Raw genomic sequence first — 26,220 nt, 5'->3', positions numbered from 1 at the left:
AGAGCAAGTTCCCAAGCAAAGACACTCTGGCTGTGTCCCTCAGCTGAGTCCATTATTTAACCAAGTAAAAAGCTAAAAAATGAGAAAAGTTCCTTCTCTTCCCAAAGCAGTGAATTCAGCATCGCTGATACCCGCTAGCATCATATCACTGCTTTTAGCTGCTTAATATAACATGTCAAGAAAAATGTCTTTGTCATTTCCTCCCCAGATGCACATAATTTCAGAAGAAAAATCTGATTCATCGTTACTTGGAAAATTAACTTTCAGCTGGTTTTAAGAACAGCTCCTCCCTACCCAGCTTCAGTCAGATTTATTTTTTTCAGAAGAGAATTTGGCTGATTTCAAACAATTTTCATCCTTCTTTATGTATTCAAGGCTGCATTTGCTGCCAAGGGTGTCCTGGACGAGAATACCCTCCTTGACTCAGTACCTTTATTGTCCTAGTGTGACTGATGCATGCCCTGGTTGTCTGCTCTCAGTGCTTGCATTAAAAATTTACTTAGATTGATTGTGCCAGGCCCGGGCCACCAGTGCAGCCCACTGCTACATGAGGCACGCTGGGAGGGCACCCACACGGGGAGCAACAGCAAACCTACCCTCTGCCAACCCCTCCAGGGTCACCTCTTGAATGGCTCCAGGCAGCAGTGAGAATTTCAGGGAGACAAAGAGGGCTATAAAACAGGCCAATCTGCCCTCCTCTCAAGCTATCGTAGCAGATTTAATTTATTGCTAGTGAACAATAAAGCATTATAATCCTGGGACAACCTGTACTCCGCACATCACCTCCCTTTCTTGTTCCCCAAGGAACTTTCAACAAAATTAAGGCAAAAGGACGCAAGGAAGCAGAAATGATGCTTAAGGAAGAGAGAGAACTGGGAAAACATGCTATTCTCCCTGAAACCTCACCCAAGCTCCGCTGATCAGCGTTTGTTGAACCAGACAAGGTGTCTCCATTTAATAGCCCTTGCTGGCTTGTTCTTCAAGGTTTCCCTTTTTGAACTCCTGTAAGCCTCCCTATACCACAGAAGGGACTTCCTCCTCTCAGCTCTGTGCTGTAAGAAGAAACCCATTCCTCTGGCTCCCTTTTAATAGGCCACTCAAGAGCTTCACCTGGTGAAAACAGTTCCTCTTTGCCTGCTCACAGCTGTACCTCGTCTGTTCTCACAAGGCCAAGACAACGCCTAGGTTGCTCCTCCTGTAGCAAAGTATCTCAGACCTTTGAAGTCCTCTTCTAGCATTGGGGAGATCAGAGTTGTGCAGAGCATCTGGGATGTGAGTGTGCTATGGCTGGAGATACACTGCTGCTAAGGGTACTTGTGTTTTTTTTCCTTTCCTAGCTGTTCCTGATGTTTTTTCAGGGGTTAATCCCTTCTGTGATGTGCTGTGAGCTGCAGCCAGATGCCTGTGAAATGGCATCCCCGCTCCCGTGGAGTTCGTGTTCACACGAGTTCCTGGTAAGCGTGTTCTGCTGGGATGTGTGTGGCCAGCCCTCACTCTTCAGGCAGGAGGGGTGCTTTTCGCCTTGCATGATCAGCTTGGATCTGAGCATAAGCCCAGTGCAAGTCCCAGATGTAGGACTTCGCGTGCAGAAGTCCTTAGAGGGCACTCCTCGCACCCTCACTGCTATGCAGCGAGTTGCCGTGTATTTTCAGGCTAATTCTCCTCCTAAAGCTCTTCAGAGATGGCTAACACTGAGCTAACCAACCACGTTAGCTCAGCCTTGGCCACACGGAGAGAGATAAGAAGATCCTGCTAGTGCTGACCATGGCAGCTCTTCTATTGCCTTGCAGGGTGCTGCTCTTCAGCATCAGCGTTGTTCTCTGCATTTACTGGAGCAGAACGCACTGTGCACCCCGACAGAGAGAATGGCAACTTTAAAAGCCCACTTTAAAAGCCCTCTTCCCAAGCACGTGTTTTGCTTGGGGGTATTTGTCACCTTCCCCCATCCTGCTAGGTATTCTGACCACAAGATTAAGAGACGAAATGCAGGAGGGTGGGGTCATCCCCTTGCAGGCTGGTCTCACCATGCAGTCCCTGCCTCCAAGATCAGTCGCCTACAGATACCAGAGCAGCTGTTCCAAGGCAGATATCAAGGAGGTGGGCAATTGGAACAAGAAGGGCATCAGCACGGGCAGCTACAGCTGTTTGCTGTTGTAGGGCCCACGTTTTACAATGGGCTTTGGTATCTGTTGTATTTAGTTTTCCCTAATGCGCCTGTTTGCCTCGAGCCTGGAATGGGCAGAGAAATCCCCACACTCAGGCAAAGGGGAGAAGTCCCAGAGGATGGGGTTGAAATAGCTCTGAAATAACACTGCCTAAATCCTACTGATTGCAGAAGTCCCACGCATTTTGGCTTCATTTCATGACTCATGTTGGCTCTGCTCTCTGCCAGATCGAGCTGCGCTGCACCCTTCTTTGTGCTGACCGGCTTTTAGCCCCGTGCAAAATACTGCTACTGCCACATTGCCCCAAAAGGGGCATCGGGGAGATGGAGCTGCAGCCAGAACATCTTGCTTAATCCCATGGATTCCAGTCCCCACAAAAATAGAAACAATCACCTTCTCCCAGAGGAGGTTGCTGTATCGAGTTTCCAGTGCTCAAAGTAACCAAGATAAATTAGTATCATCTTTGTGGCTGGTAGATTAAATGCTCTCTTCCTTTTAATGCTAAAAAAAAAAAGAGTGATTTTTTTTTGAGTGTGTTTTTTGGGGGAAAGGAGTTGTAGCATCCCTTTATCTTTATGACATACTGCACCCACTTAATTTTTTGCATCGACGACACGCAAAGTGCACTTGAAGCCAGTAAATGGAGGGTGTTTGCTGTGCATGGCGAGAGTGTTGGCAGAGAGAGGCTCGCTCAGCTAATCAAGCAGCCCGCATTATTTAAAATGGTCTTAAACTTCCAGCAAGCCCTGCGGCTAGCATGTCATCTCTGGAGCAGCATCTGGGACAGGGCTGCCAAGGCAAACTCACTGGGGCGAGACTGGGAAACAAGCAGAGGATAGAGCCCTCTAACTGTGGATCCAACACTGCCTCTTTTTAATATAACAAGTATTCAAATGGGCCTGCCAAAGACTGCTTTGGAGGCCAGTCTACCTTCTCAGGGCAGGGTTTCCATTTTCAACGCGTCCTCTTTCTTTCATTTTACTTGCCGGAATTTTGATCAACTGCAAATGAACAAATGCAAAAAGTTGCCTACATGCTCGCTGCCACTTGCTTTATCTCGTCTGGGCGGTTGTTGGTGAGATGCGCCTCCAGCTCTGCCTGGAAAACCCAAGGGAAGACTTTTAGATCTCTGCTACGTGGCCTGTCTTTTCAAGCAGGATGCCTGGAGGCTACCAAGGCCCTGAATTTTAAGGTGTGCAAGTGTCTCAGAGACAGGGAGTCTCCTAGGAGGTGCCCAAAGTGCTGGTGTCCACCCCCCAGGGAACAGCCCCCACTTGGGGTGGGATTGGTCTCTTCCTTTTCCCATTGAGGCAACGTGGGAGTGCAGGGGCTGAGCACTTTGCCATCCCTCGGAGGCAGTGAGCCACTGGGTCCCAGGACAAAAAGCACTACATTCATTTTCTTCTTTAAGGGTGGCATTCACTTTCATCCCCCCCAGCTCTTTCTGGTTTAACCTCATTTCCTTACAAGCTGGGGTTGTTTGATACTGACCATTTGTTCGTCTGTGCATCCCGTTCTCAACACTTTCTAAACCCACAGGCCAACCCGAGTTCCAAGCATAAAGCTTTCCTCCTTCCAGGAAAATCAAACCCATAGAGGAGAGAGACCTTCTGGCAGGACCTCCCTTCACCTCTGCAGTGCCGAAGGCGTGGAGCCATACAGCAACGTGGGGCTCTGCTCTCCACCAGACCGCTTGCTTTTCCCCTGAGCGCCCTTGGGATATGCTCTTGCCACCGTGGAGGAAGAGCTTAGCTGGATACAGTAGGCCCATGAACTTCAGCGCCCATCTTTCCTGCAGCGGGTGGACACTGCCAACCCCTTTGGAAATCCCTGGGGCCACGGGCGGTGTGCCTACCGCATACCTGAGCTCTGGGCAGCCACAGATTGCACCATCCAGAACAAACACGAGCCAGCTACTTTTTTTTTCTGGGAAAGAAAGACATGTGAGAGTCAGGACCATGACTCGAGCTCTTCCTATCTAAGGGTGGAGCTGAGCTGATCCACATATGTAATGTAGGCCAGGATGCAGATTGCCTTATTCTCAATGAAAACTTGCATATTTAACCTGGCATCCACCGTCACAGCCCTAATTCCAATTAAAGCTGTCCCACGCCTTTCGGGGAGATAAGAAGGGCTGTAGGGGATGAAAAGCAATTGGGACAAGCTCAAGGACTGTGAAACTTCTTCCCTCATTAACTGCACATGCTTATAACCCGCCAGGCTGTTTGCTTTCTCAGAGATAACCCCGGGGTTACGTGCTCAGGAGCCCAGTCTGTCTGAGCTTGCCAGCCTGCACCAGCCTCGGCGCAGAGCCCCAGGCTCAGCCAGCCTCCAGGGCAGAGCACGCCGAGCAGAGGACTGGCAGGCAGGGTAAGTAAGTGTGGCTTACTGAAGCAGCCCCAGTCTGGCAGCAAAGGGGAAAACAGCAAGAGTGAGACTGGCAGCCCTAAGCCTTGCAGGACTTCCACAGATCCAGCCAGCAGATATTTCTTCAGATGTCCTGCCCACGTCCAGAGACGGGGGCTGAGTAAGATGCTCAGTCTCAGAGCAGAAGCCCGGGGTTTAGCCCCTCAACAGCAGCCAGAACAAACCTGGGGTTTCCGTCACGAAGCTGGTAGCTCTCAGAGCATGTTGCCTCCAGGTGATGGGTAGCCAGTGCGGGCCCCACAGCTGCCCTCCTGCTCCTCCAGGCAGTAAGGTCAGGGGATGCCCCAGTCCAGGCCCCACTGAGTCCTGTAATATGTGCCAAGTACCCCAGGGGAGCTTCAAAACCATCGTGCTCCTTCCTGCCACCAGGCAAAGCAGATAGACAATTTCCATCAGCTCAGCTTTGGGCAGAGTTAAGGTGATTTGATTTAAAATTCCCTCATGCTTTCATATGCATTTATTCCTTTATGCCTGTATGCATTGCTGGCTTTTGGAGCTTCTTTCCTCACCAAGCTGTTTCCTGCTCTTAAGAGAAACATCTTTTTACTGCTGTATGCAATTCCCTGTTTGACTTGCTCTTGAACAACACTTCAGGGCAGAGAGAGAGAATGGAAACAACGAACCAGGACCAGAAAGGAGGAGAGGGCTGGGCGACTGCAGCCAGTCTCCCAGCAAGTCTGCATGGGTTCAGGGAGGGTACTGCTGCCCTGCCAGAGGATTTCTGTGTGTTAACAGCACATCCCGCTGGACGTGAAACCAGCACTCTAACTCCATGGAGTCTCTCAACCACCTCTGAAGAGCTGTGACTCCAATCTTCCTCTTGAATTTGCAAGAAGGGAAATACGGGTTCCCACTGCCATCCCCCAGGCCTGCCTGGAGGAGGTCTGTGTTAGACTAAACTCTGCTCCAAGGAGGACCGGAGGGGAGGGATGCACAGAGGCACTTGCCTGCCCGAGGCAGGTGAGCAGCGACCTCCAGGGAGGCCGGGCGCCAGGGAACCACGCTGCTTGCCTGAGGCCTGCTCTGAAAGGTGTGTGCTCACCACACTCGTTTGAAGCCTGGAGTTAAAACTGAACTCGTTGGACGTTAGCCCTGTCCGCTCCAAGTAACACCAATGCAGGGGACTTGGCAGCGATGCTCACAGGGCACAGATCTCTGCTGGCTGCAGCTTCTCCGTGTGCCCAGGGAGGCACAGGCTGAGGCCGGGTAGCTGAGAAGGGTGGCAGGGAGAGCCGTGCCCTGCCACAGGGCCCGGGACATCTCCACGGAAGGCTGGGGAGGGCTGCAGATTTTCTGGGGTCCTACCTCTGTGGCCAAACTTGGTGGCTTCTTGGCTGCCATTCTGAGAGGAATGCTTTCGTACTGCAAGCCCGGAGCACGTGCCGCAGAGTTCAGAGGGATGCCTGGCACTCTAGGAAGCAGTGTGAAAGTCTGGGGGCTGCACGGGAGAACAGCCTCCCTCCTCTTGCAGCTCTGTGCCGGGCAAGCAAAGGACAGCCTCCCCAGCACGTTTGAGACGTGTCACTTGCCCCATGCAAACCTTCTCGGGGCTGAAACGTGACACTGAGTGCGTGGGGCAGGTGTCACCTCCTTGCATACCAAGCCCCACTGCTCCATCCCATGTGCCCATATGAGGCATTCCCCAGCTGCTCTTACCACTATTTCAGGACCACTTGAATTCCCGGCTCTTATCAGGCTTTTTCTAGATACTCGAGCCCCCGAGTTCAAATGCCACCAGCCACATCTGGGCCAGTCCCTGCCCTTGCTCTGAGCGCCCTGCACAGAAGCTGGGGCGCCAGCACTGGTAGCTGTTGGAGGATTAACTCTTTTTTTATTTTATTTTATTTTTTTGCTCAGAGGGGTGCAGAAACCACAGGCTCTCAGTCTGCTACATTTAATGGCCTTGTGTACTAACACGCAGAGATTCCTTTCACCTGCACAGGCACCTCTGGGTTTTTAAATGCGTGATGCTTACCAGAGCCCACCCTGCAGCTCTCAGCTCATGGCCATACCTACCTGTCCCTGCAGGTGGTTTCCATCTATGTATAAACCCCAGGAGCATTCCCCCTTGGGAACCCTTGGACTGGGAGGAGAAATTAGGCAATGCTGCTCTTCTCTCCGGAGCTGTCCCTTCACTTCTCTCTGCAACTGTCCTGTAAGATTTCACCTTCTGTGAAGTTTTCCAGGGAGAAACTCCAACATGTTTGTGACATCGAGCAAACATTTCTGTGAGTCCTTAAGCTCAAACGTGGTCCATCTTCCCCTGCATCTGGTAGGGAGCTATGGCAGATGTCTGAGGAGGAGAAGAGCTGGACAAGCCTGTAGTGATTCAACTTCAGATTACTTTCCCAGCCAGCTCAATTTGCAGATCAAGGATTTCCTGAAAAGGAGGCTGTGTCTTCGTGTGAAACTGGATTTTTTTTCCTTCTGTGAATGTGTCTGGTCCCTTTTTGAACTCAAGTTAGTTTTTAGCATCCACAGGGCCCTGCGATGGGGAGTTTCACAGCTTACATACACCTCCTTCACAAATGGAAAAATAAAGAGTGGTCTGATGCTGGCAGCTGATGGGATGACAGGAGCTCCGATATAATCTTTGTTCGTGTAGTAAAAATCTTAGAACAGGGTGAGAAGTGAAACAAACCAGCCAAAATTACTTAAGACAGCAGCTTAGACTGCAGCTGAGCACGTCATGGGTAATAATTATAGCCAGCATAAGCTCATCTTGTCTGCAATGGGAGCTAAAGCAAGTACAAATCTTCAGAGGTGCAAGAGTCACATCGCAGTCTGTGGGCAAAGGTCTGTGAGACAGACTACTTGCATGCAGCCCGTAGATATGCTTATTTGCTTTATGCAGAATAAGATACCTTTGTATTAGTAATAGATGCATGTGTTTACCTTAGATTGGGTTAACTTGGCTTTAGCATGTTTTATTGCTCCCTACAGACTAGTAACATTTTATATTAGTAATAAATTAATTAAAGGAAAGGCTTTGCTCCGAGACTCTGTAATGAACTCACGCTCATACACTGCATCCTATCTGCAGATTATTTGAGACCTTTATTAAGTATTTTGAGCCTTCCCTCCTTCCTTCCTTCCTTCGTCTCTCTTTCACCTCTCTTAGCCATATAATGCTGGATTTCATACCACTCTGATAAGTGCATTCTCCATGCCTTACCTGCCACTCATCGTTCTGTATTTGCTCGTTATATCACGACGATATAGAGCCTCCCCACTACGAGCAGGGCGGTGGAAGATGCGATCAGATCCCCATCGTCCACCTCTCCTCTGGGCTGAAGAAGCCCAGCTCCCTCCTTATCTCTTCATCTGCCATGTGCTCCAAACTCGCCAACTTAGTGATTGCTGCTGGGCTGCAGCCGGTCCCCATTTCTCTTGTACTTTTGGCCCAAGTACAGTCTTGGCAGTGTCAGACACCAGGAACACAGCCCCACCAACCATTCAAGAGCCTCAGCTGAGGGCCCACACTTTGACAATGACCCAAGGAAGGCAATTAAACCTTCAGCGTGGTGTGTTGACTTCAGTGTGTCACACCACGCTGTCCAAGTGTGAGAAGAACAATAGCAATGATATGCCAATGAGGGAGAGTGACCGGCAAAACAAAGGAAGTCTGCCTAATAGACAGGATGCGTGCCTGCGCAGATAAGGAATGCTGGGGAACAGTAGCGTGGTGACACGCGGCTGCCAGGCCTGCGATGGGCAGTTCACTGCAGCATCCACACCAGGTGGGAAAGACGCATGGTTTGCAACAGACCTGGCAAGTTATGCCCCGAGGCAACTGCCTCCAACCCTTTATTTAGAGATTTATTTTAAATATGTTATTTAACTTCATCAATCTGCATTTTTAATGCACGTTTTAATTTGCAGTTCATGATTCATATTTTCTATTAAAAAGTATATTGACCTCTCTGGGTATGTACGAACACATTTATTGCCATGTAATATACAAACGTATTTTCATATTTACAGGTGCCTGTGGAAACACGCGCTCCCCATTACCTAGTCCAGCAGGCAGCAATGAGCCAGGAGTACCAATGAACCGGGAACCCAGCTGATGTGAGAGCAGGCAAGCACTGCAACCCGGAGCCAGCTCCATGACCAAAACCTCTGGGTTAACCAAGGGCCACCGTTTGCTATTTATAGCCGCCTTAGCTCACGTTTAGGGATTTAAGTCAAGAAGTATTTGATAGTTTGACTTGACTGAGCTGTGAGTTAATTCTGCACACCCTGATGGACTGTCCAATGGCCTGACTTCCTCCTCCCCTACCAAAGCGAGCAGCGGGTTTCGTATGAATAACCAGCCTGCTTTCCTGACCTTCTCAGGGTTATTTCTGACCTGAGTGTGTCTCTTTGCAGGCACATTCCCCAGATTTCACCAATCCAAGCTTAGAAGTACTGGCTCTGCTACAACGACGCTGTGCATAACCAGCTCCTGCTAGGCACAAATGAGATTAGCTAGATCTTGGGAGATGGGACAGGGAAGGAGACATCTCTGCAGACTCCTAAGCACTCAGTCGGCAATGCCAAGCTTCCTACAGACAGCGGAGGTAATTGTATGCACCAACCCTGGCATCTCAAGTGATCTACTTCGCTGCATTTCATTTCTTAGCTGCAATCAGTTTCTGCAAAACTTCAAACTTCTGGTTAATTTGACAAACACATTAGTATTTCCATTTTTCACCGGGATTAAATTAACACTTCCAAATAAAAAGACTAGGTTATATTTGCAAAATATTTTCAAAGAACACAAAGGCTGATGATGGGAGCAGGTCTAGCTGACCTTCTTCCTCATTTAAAAGTCAGGCAATCTTGTTCCTCCTGGTTTTCAGATTCCCTTTATAGTGGATGGACAGAGATAGGCAAGTCCAAAAAGTCCAAAAATCCCATCTCTCATCTCAGGGTGAGAAAAAATGATTCTTGGAGGGACTAACTATTGTCTGCTGCAGCACAGAGAGCTGATGAATCCTTGAGGAGAGGTTGGGTTCATATTTATCACCAAGAACTGCAAGCATTCCTCTGTCTGACCTTTTCCCTCTCAGCCTTCATCAACATACAAGAAGTGTATGTGCCTTTCAAGCAAAGCACAGCCTCTCACAACGATATGTCCTCTGAGACCCCAGGCCCAGTACGTGCAAGTTCCCAAGATGTCTGCCCCACCAAATAAAGCTTGCAGTCACTAAAATTGCCCTAGAACATTGCTTTGCTCTGATCTGTGTATCTAGAACAGATCCAAGTCCAGTCAGTCGGACACTTACAGGTATAAACAAACGAAGCTGTTAATGCATCTGAACTGATTCAGCATACCTGAGCGGAGCCGAGCATCGCGCTCTCTCTGCAGTCATAGCAGCGTGTCAGTGGAAACAACACCAGTTTGTTTTGATACTCGCACCACTCCATCACGGCCCTCGTTCCGCCCCTGCAAGAGCACATAGGACATTTGGAGAATTTACAGTTCTATTCCAGACTGTGTCCTCATGTCCCTTGTTCCCCTTGTGTAGGAAGGCACGTACCCATCACAGACAAATTTTACAGATTGTATCTGCACAACCAAGTACTCCGGGGTTCAAGCAAACAGCACAGGGCAAGGAAAGCCACTGTGTTTCTCTGCATCAACTGAAGAGCTGCAAAGACAAAGGATGTCAAGCCAGACATCTCTACAGCGTGTGTTCACTGGGGGAAGGGAAACTTGCAAGAAAAAAAAAAAAGTAAAGACGTGTACATAGTTGTTGCACTTCTGAAGCAGACAACCAACCTCTTTCCTTTTGCTGTGATTTTTCCATGACTTCACTAATGGGAATGAAAGCTGTGGGCTTCATGTAGGCAAGGTTTTGGATGTTCTAAAGAGAACATCATAGGTGATGAGAGAACAGGAGTTACCCTTCTCTCCTGGGAGAGACTAACCCACTGAGCCTAAGTGGTCTTAATCTCTGGGAAAAGGTTGTTCTAACCTGGTACTCTGCCCACGGTGCCTCACCCCAGCACCACTACAATATCTCTGACAAGCACCTTATACGCCTGGCCAGGGACTCACCTCTTTCTTGTTCCTGCCTGCCTGTCCTTTGGGTGCTCTACTGGGATTTTGTTTCCTTGTGCTGCTCTTTGGGCTCTTCCTCTGCTGGAAGCCCATCTCCTTTTTCCCGGTGGGTAGCAGCTTTCCCTAGGGCATTTGCAATAACATATTTGCCTTAACTTTCTCCCTCATAACATCTCTTTTGCAAGGATTTTCTTGGTGCTGGGCATTTTTATTATTAGGAACTAATACTGTTACACTACCTGGGATTTCTCCACAAGACAGAGTACGAGGCTAGGTTTGGCACCTGGGCCCACACTGTCTTCTCTGCACACACCAGCTTGGAAGGGAAGGTGCCACAGCCTTCTGCAGGGCAGAGTACATGTTCTTTGGGGTGCTTGACCATCTGAGCACATACGAGATCCAAATGGAGCTGTGCCAAGGCAAATATTCCATCTCAGGCCTGCAGCCAAGGTACTGAAGCAACTCCTTGCTTTTGGGCAGAGACAGGAGTGGCAGTGGAGCCTCTGCCTTGGAGCAGAGGCGGGAGCCTGAACCCAGAGCGGGACTTCCTTTGACACATTAAAGGCTCTTTGCCTTATTTCCTGGGATGGCCACCCAAGGTGGAGACCTATGGAAATAAAAGAGGAGAATCCCATCACCTGATGGAACTTCTCAGTGTTTGGTGGAGCTGACGGTACAGGAGCTGAGCAGGGGCCTGGTAACACAAGAAGCTCCCAGGAGACTCACGTCAGACCTTGATACGCATCTGTAGCTAAGACTGAGACATTTTAATTCTTTCAGCTTTCTCAGCTACTCCACAACCAGACCCACAAGGCGTGCTACAGCTGTCAGCACACACACCGGCTGGCCAGCAGCCACCACTACCAAGCCCCGCTCTCCTCAGCAAGGACGTTCACTGGGTCCCTCCCCACCACTGCTGGTTCTCACAAAACCTACAAGGGATCTGCAGGCTTCCTGCCCTCCTGTCAGGGGTGGCTGTAACCAGCCTGTACACCCAGAAGGGATGAGGAAGGACTGACAGACAGACATACAGCTCGGCCATGGGTACACACTTTCTGGAGGAGCACAAACCATGCGGCCTGCTGCCACCGCTCCTGGGGCACCGCGCTGCCCTGGCAGCTCTCCTGCAGCGCCCCAGTGTTGCCCAAAATAACCTCCTCTGTTTCAGCCAGGATTTCCTCCGTAATCACATGCCTTCAATGACAAAAATTACTCCAAAATTAGTTTCTCTCTTGGTATTTCAACATGAGGCAACACCTGGTTAAAATTACTTCAGAGCTACCCTCGGCCTTGTCACAGGCAGGCAAACTTAAACAAAACAAAACAAAAAAAACCTCTTCTGCCTGGTGCAAGCACCGGGGCCTGGCTCAAATGCAGCAGCACTTTCTCGGCACTTCTGATTTGGAAATTGTTGGCAAGTACCAATATTGCAACAGCATCCGCTGCGCCACCACAGGCATTGTCTGCAGGCTGTGGAGGGCACAAGGAGCGTGACACCTCCACCAGCAGCCCAAGGACCTCCAGGGGACAGGGACGGAGACCTTTCCGAAATGCCCCGCCAGTCGCTTTCATTAGGCTGGGGACAAAATCTGGTGTGGAAGGGCTGGGGCCTCCCAGCAGGGCAATGTGAGGCCACAGCCGGGAGGGTGGGGAGGGAATGAGGCAGCAGGAGGGGGCTGCTGGTTTGGGAAGGGGCAGGAGGCCGCAGATAGGGTGTCCCGTGGCAGTGGCCCCAGGCAGTGCTGTTACGTCAGCCGCCCCATGGGTTTACAACACTCGCCCTTGAGCCTTGGCCCCGCAGCCCGCTGTGGTGTGGACACGTTGCACAACGCCCCCAGCCCTGCTCCCCTGCCCCGGGGCTGGCTGCTGGGGGCTGAGCTCCTGGCAGCGAGGAGACAATACTCCGACTGCTCCTACCTCCAGTGGGGAGCCCAAAGAGGTGGCAGGACCAGGACGTGTCCCCAGGTACCTACTGGTAGAGCCGAGGGGTGCAGGAGCCACAAGGTCCTGCCCCGGGGTTCTGCACTGTGAACAAACCCTAGGTTGGAGTTGGCAGGAGACAGGGACCCTCCTTCCAGAGATGTGCACCAGGGATGGGACTGGGTCTGCAGCGCTTCCCTAGGCCTGGCCACCCTCAGGGAGAAACATCTGCAAAGCCTCTTCCCCGCACCATGGAGCAAACAGGGAAGGAGACGATTGCTCTTCCTCATCCCCCAACAAGGTGGGAGGGGTGGAAAGCTGTGGGGAAATCATTAAGACCACTGTGCAAGGGCTCAGCACAGAGCTAAATATAGCCCTTATCTCTGCTCCCGAAAGATAAGAGCCTGTGTCCACAGCCCGCCACAATGCCCTGCCCCGACTTCCACCTACCTTTGCTTTGGAGGCAAACTGCAGGCGGCAGTTGTGAAACACTGTGTCCTGCTCAAGGCAAACAGAGCTTTTATCACAGGCCAGAAACACACCCCAGTCACCTCGCATGCATACCTCCAAAGCCTGCACAGCTTCAACGCTGACCACCACCTCTCTCAGCGCCTCTGCAGCCAGCAGCTTGCATAGGGAGCTCACAGCAGGGCAGAGCAATATGCACGAGTCAGGCTGGGGGCTTCCCAGTTTTGGGGCTCATCCATCAAACTTCCACCAGGATCTTCCTGGGAAATCCCTTTTCAATATCCCATGATCAGCAACGCTGAGCCAGGCTGTGGCGACTCTGCCTGGAGAGGGTGAGGAAGCAGTGGAGAAGACCCACGGGCCCTTCTGGGTCTCTGTCCATTCCTCAACAAAAACCCTTTTGCCTTGCAGAGTAATGAGTTTATTAAGCGGCAGCTTGCAGCAGGAAGTCTCTGGGTGTAACAATAGCTGTGTGTGTTTCCATGAGTTAATTAAATCCAAATGTCGACACTACGATCCTACTTTTATGAGCTGGAAAGGAGGCAAGAGAGAGCAACATCGCTCACAGCTGTTCATGTAGAGGCTAGATATGGGGGGGAAAGGGGGGCAATGCTGCTTACCCCCAACTTTGTGATGGGATCAAGGTAGGTGCGCCGTCCCCACCTCACAGGAGGCTTTACAACCCAGCTCCCCAACCTCGCTGGCCTGCAAGGCGAGGAGGTGTCTGTCAGGGCACTGGCTCACCCCATGGACATTTTTCAGTGTCAGCAACACCTCCCAGCTCTGTGCGTGTGCCTGCTGGAGACTGCCTTGGGATGGGCCAGTTGGGTCCTACAGATGGTTTTTCCTAACATCGCCTAACTCATCTCAAGGGATGACTTCCTCACGCCTCTGAGAAGGTCATTTTTTCCACTCCGCGCCGCACACATTGCCAGGAAAAAGGATTTTGGAGCGTATCCTCTGGAGACTTCTGCCTAGCGCCAGCACAGCCCGGCAGTCTGGAGCTGCGGCCACAGGACGTGGACGTGCGAGCAGCCACCCCGCCGGCTGCCAGCCGAGGGGACGGGTCCCCTGAGCAGCCTTTTCTCCCTCAGGCACCCAGCAGCCCCCAAGCAGCCCCTCACGGGCACGGCGCGGCCCCGCAGCGCCATGGCCCCGGCCGCGCTCCCATTGGCCGCGGCGCGGGCCGGGCGGGCGGCCGGGGAGGGGCCGGGCGGCGCCGCCGTCTTAAGGCACCGGGGCCGGGGGCGGCCTGGGGGTAGCGGCGGTGGTTCGGGAGTGGATCCATGCACTGCGCCAGGTACGGCTCCGGGTGGCCCGTGGGGAGCTCTCCCCTCGGCTCCCCGCCGTGCTCGGGCTCCGGCAGCTTTTAACGGGGAGCTAACCGGGGAGCTCCCCCGGGTTGGGGTGGGTTTGGGGGAGCGGGGCAGGTGGGAGCAGGAGGTAAGGCGCGGGTAAGTGTCTGCGGGAGCTGGGCGGTGTGCTAGGAGCGGCTCGGCCTTTTCTGGTAGCCAGGGTGCTGGTAAGGCAGTATGCAGTGTCTGACATCTTCTAGGAGCTGCCGCGTTGGACCCTTGGAGGGGGGCAGCGGAGGGAGCCTGTGTAAAAGTAGTGCTGGAGGCAGCTGAGGGGCTTGGTTAAATGTAGGTGTAACCCCCCTTGCTCTGACCTGCTTCCCCTTCCTGAAAATGAAGGGGGTAAGAGTGAGCAGGGGCATCTGGGGAGGGTGAAGTTGGGAGAGTGCGTTCAGAACGCAGTCTGCCCCTTCCTTTTTGAAGGGGAAAGGAATCAGCCCCTGTTGCCTGCCCCGTGCTGCTTCCCAGAGCTCCTCGTGCTGTCTGAGCTTCCCAAGCCACTGCCACGCTCCCAGCTTCGAAGCATAAGTTCCAGGCTGCCAATGGTACCCCTGAAAGCAAAGACTTGTGAATGTGATCAGGGGATCAGCAGGCTCCAAGTGAAGAGCAGAAAGGTGTCTGGGGTATGAAACAAGCTGAAGGGGGCAGTTTGTAAACATAGGTAGCTCAGTCCAATGGCAGGTAGGTAGAGGGCTCTTACTGCAGTCCCTAAGCTTGGGAAAAGCTCCAAGTAATGCAAATCAGGCTGGATGTTCCATGCCTCTGCATTCTGAGCATCTGGGAGTTACTGACGCTTGTGAGGGAACCCGAGTTGTCAGCAGCTGTGGGAATTTGTTTGACTAAAAGGGCACAGCTAAGCAATGCAGGTGAGAGAGAAGCATTGGAAGCTGCCTTATTTTAAAGGAGGAAGTGACCCACATAAAGTGTGTGTGAGAAACTCGGTGAAACTAGGAAGAGCCGAGCGGGATGGTGTTAGCAGACAGGTGGATCAGCTGTCTGTCCTATCCAGCTGCCCTTGAGCTTCAAAGAAGGCTCGAGGAGGAAATGCAGAAGGGGTTAGCTGGTGGGTGTGTTGGGAAGCCAGCCTTGCACGGGGGCATCAGCTTGCTCAGAGCGCTTGCCGAATGGATGCTGTGAAAGACTGCTCAGAGCTGCTCTGTTGGTCTTACGGGGTGGGGAGTTAAAGCACTGAACTGGAGAGAGGCTCTCTTGCTTTTTCTTGGCCCAGGGACAGCGATCAAGTACTAGAGCTGGCTGTGCTCGCTTTTGGCAGCACAAGCTCTGGTGTAGCATGCGGTCAGCAGCCCCTGCTACTGCTTCTGGCTCACAGGAGTCTGCACAGTGGAAGTAGCTTTGGAGAATGGTCTGCAGCCTCATGGGGAAGGTACACTGAGGGAATATTCTGCCTTTAAGGCACAGGTGAGCTGTGCTGCAGCCCTGGGGGAACAGTCTGGGTGCTAGAGGAAGAGATACCGTGGTGGAAGGGCACACAGTCTGCCCCTCTGGGGGCCAAGGACTTGTTTCCAAAGGTTCCTTCAGCCTCGAGTAGGGAAGCTGGCTGTGGCTGAGCCCTGTGGTTATACTGATGTTTCCTTGGGGCTTAGCACAAGTGCTGTGGAGGCTTAAGGTATGAAAGTAAAAACCTCCTGGCCTGTCTGAGCTGGCATCTGTTTTCATCTTTGGGATGGATGGGGAAAAGTGGCCTAGCAACTGTCTGACAAGTCATGGAAATGCTTCTCTCACACAAACTGACCCTTCTTCTCATCTTCCAGAGTATTAGACTATTTTCCTCACAAACAAGCGATGGCTGTGGATGTAGCAATGCAGCTGTACCTGTGCTCTTCACCCCTGCGAAGAGAGAGGTGTGCCTGCAAAATTGCTCCAAAGCCAAGCAAGCCATTGCGGCCGTGCATCCAGCTGAACAGCAAGGCAGTGCTGACCGGACCAGAAGAGGCAGCAAACTCCTTCACACACAACAAAGTGAAGAAGAAGGTGTCGTTTGCAGACAGTAGAGGCTTTGCTCTGACGATGGTGAAGGTGTTCTCGGAGTTTGATGATCCCCTAGATATTCCTTTCAACATCACCGAGCTGATCGACAACATTGTGGGTCTGACGACAGTGGAGAGGGACAGCTTTGTCCTGGATTTTGTTCAGCCTTCTGCAGACTACCTGGACTTCAGAAACCGTCTCCAGACGGACTGTGTGTGCCTTGAGAACTGCATGTTGAAGGAGCGGTCTGTTGTGGGCACAGTGAAAGTGAAGAATCTGGCTTTTGAAAAGAGCGTGAGGATCAGGATGACATTTGACACCTGGAAAAACTTTGTAGACTACCCATGCCAGTATGTCAAGGATACATATGGAGGGTCAGATCGGGACACATTTTCCTTTGACATCAGCTTGCCTGAGGGAATTCAATCCCATGAAAGAGTCGAGTTTGCCGTCTCCTTTGAGTGTAATGGCAACGTGTACTGGGACAGCAACAGAGGCACAAACTACCGGATCATACGGTCGGAACTGAAGTCTGCCCAGGAAGCCATTTGCCCCCCGCGTGGCCCTGACTTTGGCAGTGCCTTTGACCAGTTTGGGAGCCCTCGCTGTTCCTATGGCCTGTTTCCTGAGTGGCCGAGTTATTCAGGCTACGAGAAGTTGGGGCCTTACTATTGACCTAAAGACAAAGTCCTGACTGTTTCTGGCGTGTCTGCAGGCCTGGGACCCCACCTGAATATGAGCTGAAAGGTGGAAGAAGCGAGGCTCCGTGGAGCTCTGCATAAGCCTCCCAGCAAAAGTGCAGTGCTCTGCTGGCGGCTGGCTTATAATCAGGGACACACCTCCGGTGTAATGGGCTGCCTTCCCTGCCTTAAGTCAGATAACTGGCTCTCCAGATGCTCAGAGGAACGGGAGATGTTGCTTGCCTGTCTGTTCAGTGCTGCTACTCCTTCCTCTTCTGTAAAGCTGCTACTCTCCAGGGAAACACTACAGTGCTTGTATTGTCTGCCTAAGCTACGTAGTGATGGCTGGCTTGTGTTGCTTGCTAGTTGTTTTTTTTTTTTTTCAGAATATGTTGTAGTATTTTTTTAAAAGTGTGCTGTACTTCAGCTGCAGGGTTCTCCCTCCAAAGCTGGCCTGTGCCTGTCAGGAAATTAGGAAGTGGTTGGCTTGTGGGGAACAGTCATCTTCTCATGCACTTCCTTGTGCGAGGTCCTTTCTGCTCGAGGCAAGAAGGGTATTTTTGGAAGTGAAAATACAACTGATGGTAAGAGATGTAACTTGCAGCCTGCTGTATTAGGAGACATATGTGCCTGTGGGAGAGAATCTGATATGCTTAGTCACCAGTTTTATCAGCTGATCTTGAAAAGCTTTCATCATCTGCTCGATGTTACCGAAAATAGAGATTAGCTGTAGCTGTGTGGTGCCTGTAACACAGCTGTGGGTTGACAGTTTTGACTGCCTTCTTTAAAACCTTCCCATCTTTCAATCACAAGTGACCAATGATGCTTTTTTCCCCCTCGATGGACATCTGAAACCAGCCCCAGGCCTTGCTGGGCCCCGAGAGTGCAAGTACTTCCTTCTGTGAACTGTGCAGCAGAGTTCTGTTACAGATGGCTGGGGCCCGGGGGCTGTGCTCAGGTGCTGTGGGAGCTAAACACAGAGCACAGCTACTCTGCCACATCCCGGTAAGAAAAAGGGACTGTAATGTGCCTACTGTGGTGGGAGTGCCTTGACTGAGAACGTGGTGGCACGTGTGGTCTCAGCAAGGGTTTGAGATAAACAGGCTTTGGAAGTGATGTTGCCTTTTTTTATGATCCAGTGGTTTGTTACTCCGTGCCATGGACTACTTGGTAGCTAATGGAATGGTGGGGCTCACCCGCAAGGATGCTGTGGCTGTGCTGGAAGGACATGAACATGCTGTACTGCCCTCACTGCTCTAGTAGCTGCTGCCACTTCAACCCGTGAATGCCCAAGCTTTGTGCTGTGCTCACCATAAGAAGATGAGGTGGCCAGCCTGTGTGGTGCTAACAGCCTCATAAAGCTTCTTGCGTTACTAGTTGGGCAGAAAAACTTAATCCCTCATCTCAAAGGGAGGGTGCTGAATAGTTAGTAGACATAGAGGTCAAGGGAATCGTACTTTTCCTAGTGCATAAGCTTCATAAGACTTCGGGGTGTCTATAGTAGCCTCTGGATTGGCTGGAGAGTGGCCTAGATGACTTGTTAACTCTTTAAACCTAGCTGTTAGTTCTGGAGACTACTGCATAAATTGCTTCAGCTGTTTTACCCTAACCTAGAAGGGATGCAATGATAGCTGTCGGATGCTGGAAGGAACAAAAGAGCTTGCAGGAAGAATAGCTAGCTTTCAACTGCTGCCTTCTCGGAACTTGACATCAGTGCCTGTTATCACTCTGATCACTCATTCCGGGTGGTAGATCTGCTTGCTGGCCTGGAGCTCGTCAGGTTTGGTTCCTCTCTTCAAATAGCTTCCTGAGTCAGCTCTTCTAGCCTGTGTCTGGTGCCTCTTGGAGGGACTGTTGCCTAGCTTGGCTCAAACCTGTTTTTAAACTTAAGTCTGAGTGACACTGATGTATTTTCTTTTTTTTTTTGATTTAGTGTATGATGTTAATGCTGTAAGACACTGTAGAGAAGTCGTGCTCTCCTGGCATGCTCTCATGCCTACGGAGGGCAGCTTGTGGGCTGAAACAAGGCATGTATGTTTGGGTGCTGTGGATGGTGGTATCTCCTTTGGGGCCTGTGTGCTTTCGGGCTGTGGAAGCGGTGTGCTTGGGGAATAGAATGGAAGATAAGCTAGAAGAGCAATACCGTAAGTAAAAGCTAGGCTGGGAACTGACTATTTGACCAATAGTAGTTCAAAAATACTACTTGTGGCCTTTCCCCTCTTCCCTTTTTCCATTGCCAATGTGAACATAGAGGTAAGGGGTTGCTCTCCTCACTCTATGCCTGGAAGTGCCTTGTGGGTTTTGTGCATGTTTGTTTTTAAAAGATATTTTTGTACACAACATTCAAGTGGAAAATGCACTTTATAATTGCAATGTAATGAGTCTTTTAAAACCGTGGTTCTGTTTTTATCTGATTGTTAAAATAAAGGTGAAACAATGTTAGCTGTGTGCCGTGCTGTCTTATTTAAATACCCATGGGGCTAGGAGGGTGGTTTGGACACGAGACCAGCTTCCTGCAAGCAGCATTGGCAGGGAGGAGCACACGTCCGCAATGGCCTCGGCCGCCTGAAGCAGGAAGGAGCTTGGTTATTCACGCAGCCTTCCTGCCAACACAAATGCTTCCAGAGAATGCTCTGCGGCAGAGGAGAGGAGCCAAGCTTTTTGTAGGGGCAGTGGCTGGAGGCCTGGCAGTGCAGTGACGTGACGCTCCTTCCTGGCAGCAGTCTGCTTTGCTAGCTCAAGTGCAGGCTATGTCCCAGCTGCTAGAGGCTTGTTGCCTTCCGGATGGGAACTGTACTCCCAAATATCAGTTCAGGCTAACAGTAACAGATCTGAGGCTGTTTCGAGGTTCCCCCTGATCTTAGATATGCTGCAGAGTTTCTCCACTAACCAGTGTGTTCCTGAACTGCTCTTTACCCTGCTTGCAGTAGCAGGAACAGCCTTTTCAGGTTTTTCTGCATTTATTGCAGGTCAGCCTCTGCTGAAGTTTATTCCTTCCCCCTCCGCCTGACCTGATCTGGGATTTCTCTACCTAGCTACTGGTGTGTGATGGATGCTATATGTGTGTTGTGCTAGGAGGCTCTGTTCTTAAACCAAGGATGATGGGATGTAGGAAGGAATGTAGACCCTTCAACTCCAAACTAGTTGGGCCTGTTGTCACTGCAATGCACTGTTATCCTGCACTGGCAGGAAATTTCCCCCCTGCAGAAAGGGAACAACTAACGAAATGCCAGGCAGGGCCAGATTTCACCTGTCCTTGACCAGGACCTGTCTTTGACCAGGTCTCAGCGACTTCTTGAAATGTTGAATTTTAAGCAATCAACTCTGCAGCTCTGGGTGGTCTCTGCCATTTATCTGTAAGGTAAGAAAGCAAGCTGGGGGGAGGGAGTAAAGCACCACACAACCTTTGTGTGGGCTGGCAGATGGTATTTCCTGTCTTACCACGAAGCCTTGCAGAGTGAGCTTAGCCCTTGCTCTGCACAGAAGTAGTCTGTGGCTATTTTGGAGCCTCCTGCTTTCACAAGAGGAACTGTCTTTCCTGGGTGCCTTGCTCTCTACAGCAGCTGGGTGAAGTAAAGCTTTTGGTTTCTCAGGTTCCTCCCCCAGTCTCTGCATCACAAAAACAAATGCCGACAAGGTGAGGCGCCAGATGTTTGATCAATTTTTAAAGCTGCTCTCTGCTACAGGGGAATAAGAGCCCTGCATGCACCCAGGAAGGTGGGTGTAAGCCAATAGCTCAGACATCACCCTGACATTGACATCACCCTGATATTGCACGCTATTTCCTGGTGGTCATGTTGCTTATCTCACTATCAAAAGCATCATCAAAAGTGCTTCAAGTTTTACATATGTATGTATATATTTTTACTAACACTGTCCTATTAATCAAGCACACAGCATGGGTCTCCCTTTCAAAAGACAATCCATTTTTTTTCCTGGTTTCTGGGGGAAAAAAAATAAAAAGCTCTTAAAAATATTTTTGCCCTGCCCTGGTGTGTCCACAAGTGATTCGTGTCAGTGCTGCTTTCGCGTTTGAACGTGAACCCAGGCTTATGAGTGAGGTGACCACAGTCAGACATTTCCTGTACGTTTTGTGGCTGAAAACCCCATGTGACAGTTTCTGCTCGAGAGATAAGCAAGTCCAAGTGAAGCCTGCTGACCTCTGGGGGAGGTGAGGAGATGTTAGAAAGGCCAAAAAAGAGCTCTTATCCAGGTGGTGTTTGCTAGAGAACACAGACATGGGGACTGCTGTGTTTATAAAGCCCTTGGTGGCAGGTGTGATTGTGCATTTGCTGTTAAAACATATGGATGAAACATATGTGGATGTATTCCCCTGGCCCAGGGATGCTGTCCTACAGGGGAACAGCTCTGCTGAACCACCAGGGCAGCCCCGTTTACAGCACGTTCCATCGCAGGGCCTGGATGTAGTGACATCGGCAGGACGTGCGATCTCTGCACCACATCCTGGCAGAACGTGGTCAAAACTATTTAAGGAGATGGTTAGAAGTAGGTCCAAGCGAAGGGCATGACTGCATTTGCTGCTCAGGGCTGGTAACAGGCTGAAAAAGCTCTTTTTGAGGCTGTTTTGTACTGAAGAAGGTCCTCAAGTTCAGGTTTCAGCTTAGCCTGCGGACCCAGTTAACCAGAAGCTGAGGCTCTGTTGCTAACTGCACACCAGGCATCAGTGCTGCTGCCCTCTGTTCTCCCTCGCTTGCTGTGACACTTCCCAGAGCAAGCATCCCACACCAAGTACAAGGGTAACGTTGGTTTTACAGTGTCTTCCCCAAGCCCGAATGTGGTCTGGACTCGGGAAGGGCATTTGTGAGCAGTGAGGGAGGTCACGTTAAGGACCCAGCTCTCAGGAGCACCCTGCACCCCTGGGCACAGCACAGAGCCTTCACAGAAAGACAGCAGCTCGGGGCTGGGCTGTAGATCACCCAAACTATCCCGTTGTTTCCACAGACGTGCTCTGACTGGGACATTTGGCTGGCTCTAACGCAGTAAATCCTATTTATGGCCACGTTGCTTTTTGATAGAGCTTCAGACTGACTGCTCTGGCCAGCAAGGTTGTGCCACACTGGGAAGCTGCCCAGCCTGTCTCTGTCCTCCCCCTTGGAGGGGTAGCGTGCCAGACAGTTAGCTGTGTTTATAGACTTGCTATTGACATTTACACAGCCTTTAAAAAAAAGGAAAAGAGTGTCTTTGTTGGGAAATAATTGCAGCTGGCACGTTCCTTTGGTACAGTTAAGTCCGAGTACTCACCAAGGAGCAGTTAAATGCTTGGACTCCGGGAACAGGGATGCAGACAAGCCCTTCACTGATGCATTAGTCACAGGTCTCTCTGCTCCGCTGCCGCTATGTAGTCTTCTACCTATGAAGAAAAGTAGAGAGGAGGAAAGGCCCATGAGAAATATGCTCAAAAGAGCATAAGAAGACAGTGAAATATTCAGGGTATCTCTATAAATGTTTTCATAACTCCCAGCTATTTCTGGTGTGGGGGTCTTTTTGAGGCCACGGTGATGTCTTTATATTTAATGAATCCTAGCCAGATTCTGATGTGGAGAGATCTCAGGGTGTCTCCTACTCGCAGATAGTTCAGGTTGCTGAAAGCCCCATCCATGTGGATGCTGATGACCCCAGTGACGGAGATGCCACCAAATCTCTGTGCCCTGTCCCTGGCCTGCACTGCTCTCCTGGGAAAAACACATGGTCCTCTCAAATCAAGGGGACTCTGAGCAACATTGCAGTCTTGTCAAAGCACCTGTTTGTTCCAGCTTCCCACTGGATTCAGGACATATGGATGTGAAAGAACAAGGCAAGTGGACACAGAGCAAAAATATTTCAGAGCAGGAAAGTACTACCCCACAGTCTGCTCCAAGACAGAACATACAGCAAGGTCCTTACCATTTCCCAAGGCATCCTGCAGCAAGGGTTAGAGCCCTGTTCCCCATACAATTGCTAGAAAACCCTGCTGTCAAGCTGAAGACAACTCACCTTCCAAAGATACCCATCAGGGTCAACCTGAGCAAAGCAGTGCCCTTGGTTTCACAGGGCCGAAGCAGGATGAAGACAGCTGCCATACACTGACCAACACCCCAACACCCCCTTGGCAGCGAGCACAATGAGCACAATCCCCTTGGGCCCCGGTTTCCTTCCTAGCACTCAGTAACTACCAGTAGGGAGCTCATGATCTGCTGTGCTTGCCATCTTTATGGTCCCTGGCAGAACAAAGCAGTAGTTTAATTCCAGCAGGAGTTTAATTTCTCAGTGTTTGTGCAGTGACACCCCAGTGCTATGGAGACAGCCCTTTTTGTATAGGAAGAAATATAGCAGCCCTCTCCAGCCCCACTCAGGGTTTTATGACAATTCCCTTTTCCCACAGTGTTCCCGTGGACACCTGGCAGGTGTTGGTTCTGCATTTCTCTACTTGCTGTGATTAATTGGCTTCTGGGCGGCTGTCAGAAACGCAGAGTGTTTCTTCCTCCATGAACTCAGCTGAACGTCTCCTTGATGGTATTGCAAGTACCATCAGCGTAGCTCCAGGTGATGTGGTGACAAGGACAACGAGTGGCACCTTCCATCGCTCGCTCAACAGCGTGCTCGGTCACTGAGGTAGGAGTTGGCCAAGGTTGAAACAGGCGTCCCTCCTGGGCTGAGGACTGCCACAGCCCAGCCCTGCTTTCTCCATGAAGCCATCCCCAAGCAGTTAACTCCCACCAGGAGGCAAGCTAAAAATAAATAAATCTGTTGAACCCTCCACTCCTCCGAGGCAGCCTGCAGAAGAACTTCGCTCCAGAGACCAAAACAATTCTCACTTGAATGCTTTATAGCCGTGCAGGCAATTTAGCAGGCATGTACTAACTTTTAGGTCAACAAGATTTCATAGACAACGAATGACTCTGCACGCAAATCCTCCGGTGCTTCTAAATGTCCTGCTATAGCAGCCCAGTGCTGGTAAACAGTGAGCCACGAAGACAGCAGGGGGGCACTTAGTGGGGGCTGATACCAGGATGACTGAGCATTTTAATCATTTTTTCCCTTTTTTAGTTCTGGTATTATTGAAAGGAAACACAGCTTTTGTTCAAGCAAGTGGTCTTCTGAGCGGTATTTCTGCTTATAGGAAACTAGGGAGGGAAGGGGAGAAATGGCCCTCTGAAGACAGAGCGACATGTTAGCAAGGAAAGAAGGTCTCTGAGGGCCTCGTGAAAACACTGCTTGGCTGCCCAGACTGTGCAGATGCACAGCCACGCTGCAGAAGGTGCAGATCCTGTGAGCATCCCTAAGCTCGCTGTCAGCTTGAGCCAGGCTTTTCCTGGGCTGGGGATGGGCTGCAGCTCAGCCATGACTGATCCTCTGATCGGTGGCTGCTGGGCTTCTCCATCTCAGTAGTCCTTTTGCTGAAATGGAGACACGAAGACCATCTGATGCAGCACATGCAGTTATTCATCTCGTGTCAGCCAGCTCCTTACAACAAAAGCCCCACCAGAGATGACAGGCAGCTTCCCCCCTCACAGGTAGGAAAAGCAAGGAGAAAGAAGGCCTCGGCTCAGCTTCCTAACAAAATGAGAGCTGCACCAGTCTGGAAGAAGCACCCATCTGGCAGGACCCCGAAGCGCCACCTTAAGGGGATTTGCATTCTGATGCTCAGTCTGCCTGCCTGCAAGAATACCCTTGCAGGAGAGGCTGCAAGCAGAGAGACATGTAACCCAGCCCCTTAACTTACTCTAAATAAGGCACCACCCAACTCCAGCTGTAGCCAAACCAAAGAAAGGCTCTTTTCTTCTGAAATGCACCGGAGGTCATAAGCTGGCTTGTCTGGTGTTGTTTTTCAGCTCTTCTGCTTGTGTTCGTGCTTGGCTGTGTCTCCCTTTGCAAATTCCACAAGTGGATCGCCTTTGTTTCCTTAACAATATGAAGAAGGAAGAAGTTGGGATATGGCCTTACAGGGAAAGAAAATGAAAAAAAAATGGAGGTGTAATTTATTGTATCTTGCACTGACTGGGCACTGAGAACAACTGGGAGCTTCAAAACCATCCGAACCTCCATCAGCAGCTGGATTTTGCAAGGTACAGATGACCCAGCAAGGGGAACGATTGAACAGTGACCAAGGAGGGTTCCCAGATGCAGTGCAGACCCCAAGAAAAAGCAGACTGCTAAATCTGACGCCCAGGGAGACACCCAGAACTCAAGGATTCCCATCGACTGGAGGGAGTGATCACTTCACAGGTGGAGCTGCTCCGCGGCCTAGCTGTAACTGCAGCCCTGGGGAACCAGACCGCTCCAGACTGGCGCAGTTATTGAGTTGTGGGGATGAATAATCACCCAAACAGCTTTCTCCAGGCAATGCAGGGGAGAAATGTCACCAACCACGTGAAAATTGAGGCCATATGTTTCTAGAATGCCTTTTGAAAAGCATGTGCTTAATGAAGCTGGAGGGAGCTCAAGCGCAGATCCCCAGCACAGCAGTTATTTCTCTGGTCCGAGGGACTCTCCAAGCTCTCTTCTTCGGAAAAAGGAGAATGCTGAAAAGAACAGATGCTAGAGAACTGCCTCTGGCCCGCTCCATCTGTCTGAGAAGACAGCTCCTCCATGGCAGCAGCATCTCCTTCCACTTGGCAGGTGCTGACTGGACCAGAGCCATATGACAGGCTCTATTTCCTATGGGTCAGAAGAAGCAGTCACCTGGAATTACCACGTAGCCCTTAACAGAAGACACTTTGCTATCCATTTTAGCTGCTGATCTGAGAGCAGAGAGGTGCCAGCCCCTGTTCTCTGTGCTTCATTCACCAGAGAAGCAGGGTGAGCATCGCTTTCTCTTCCATGAGGAAAGATCTTCTTCCACGGTGCAGTTTCTGGGAAATATGGCTTCTTTCCCATCCCGAGAGCTAGCATTTCCCAGCTCTTGGGAGGCCTGTCCCTCCTTGCCTGTCTCTCTGCGTGCCATTAATGCATTTGTGCTGGAGCCTCAGTGGTGCTTTGGCTCGTTACCCCATCCTGAACAGCCCTGGCTACAGCTCCCACTTCTCCCGAGGGCACGTACCAAAGGCTGGGAAACTGGGAGAAGGCAGAGTGAGCCCTAATCAAGCAAGACGGCTAGTTATTACCGAGCTGTTATTTCTGCTGCAAGAAACCCTGGAGCTGCAAAACTGCTTGCCTCATGTATGTTC

The 26,220-nt window shown here is 50.9% G+C and overlaps 1 protein-coding gene across 2 annotated transcripts; it reads left to right on the top strand.

Moving 5' to 3' along the window:
* The first annotated feature begins 14,242 nt into the window (after window positions 1-14,242).
* On the top strand, window positions 14,243-19,493 carry PPP1R3B (protein phosphatase 1 regulatory subunit 3B). 2 transcript variants are annotated; one of them, XM_035326017.1, is made up of 2 exons: window positions 14,243-14,329; window positions 16,157-19,493. In XM_035326017.1, exons 1-2 carry the CDS (start codon window positions 14,316-14,318, stop codon window positions 17,046-17,048), a joined length of 906 nt encoding a protein of 301 aa, XP_035181908.1. In that variant the 5' UTR covers window positions 14,243-14,315; the 3' UTR covers window positions 17,049-19,493. The 2 variants fall into 2 exon arrangements, with proteins under 2 accessions (XP_035181908.1, XP_035181909.1); XM_035326018.1 differs by lacking the exon at window positions 14,243-14,329 and adding an exon at window positions 15,151-15,447.
* Window positions 19,494-26,220: the final 6,727 nt, after the last annotated feature.

This window comes from Oxyura jamaicensis, chromosome 4 (genome assembly GCF_011077185.1).
Source record: "Oxyura jamaicensis isolate SHBP4307 breed ruddy duck chromosome 4, BPBGC_Ojam_1.0, whole genome shotgun sequence".
Lineage (NCBI taxonomy): Eukaryota > Metazoa > Chordata > Aves > Anseriformes > Anatidae > Oxyura > Oxyura jamaicensis.
Note: the sequence above shows the minus strand (reverse complement) of the source record. Positions and strands in the feature narration are given on the sequence as shown.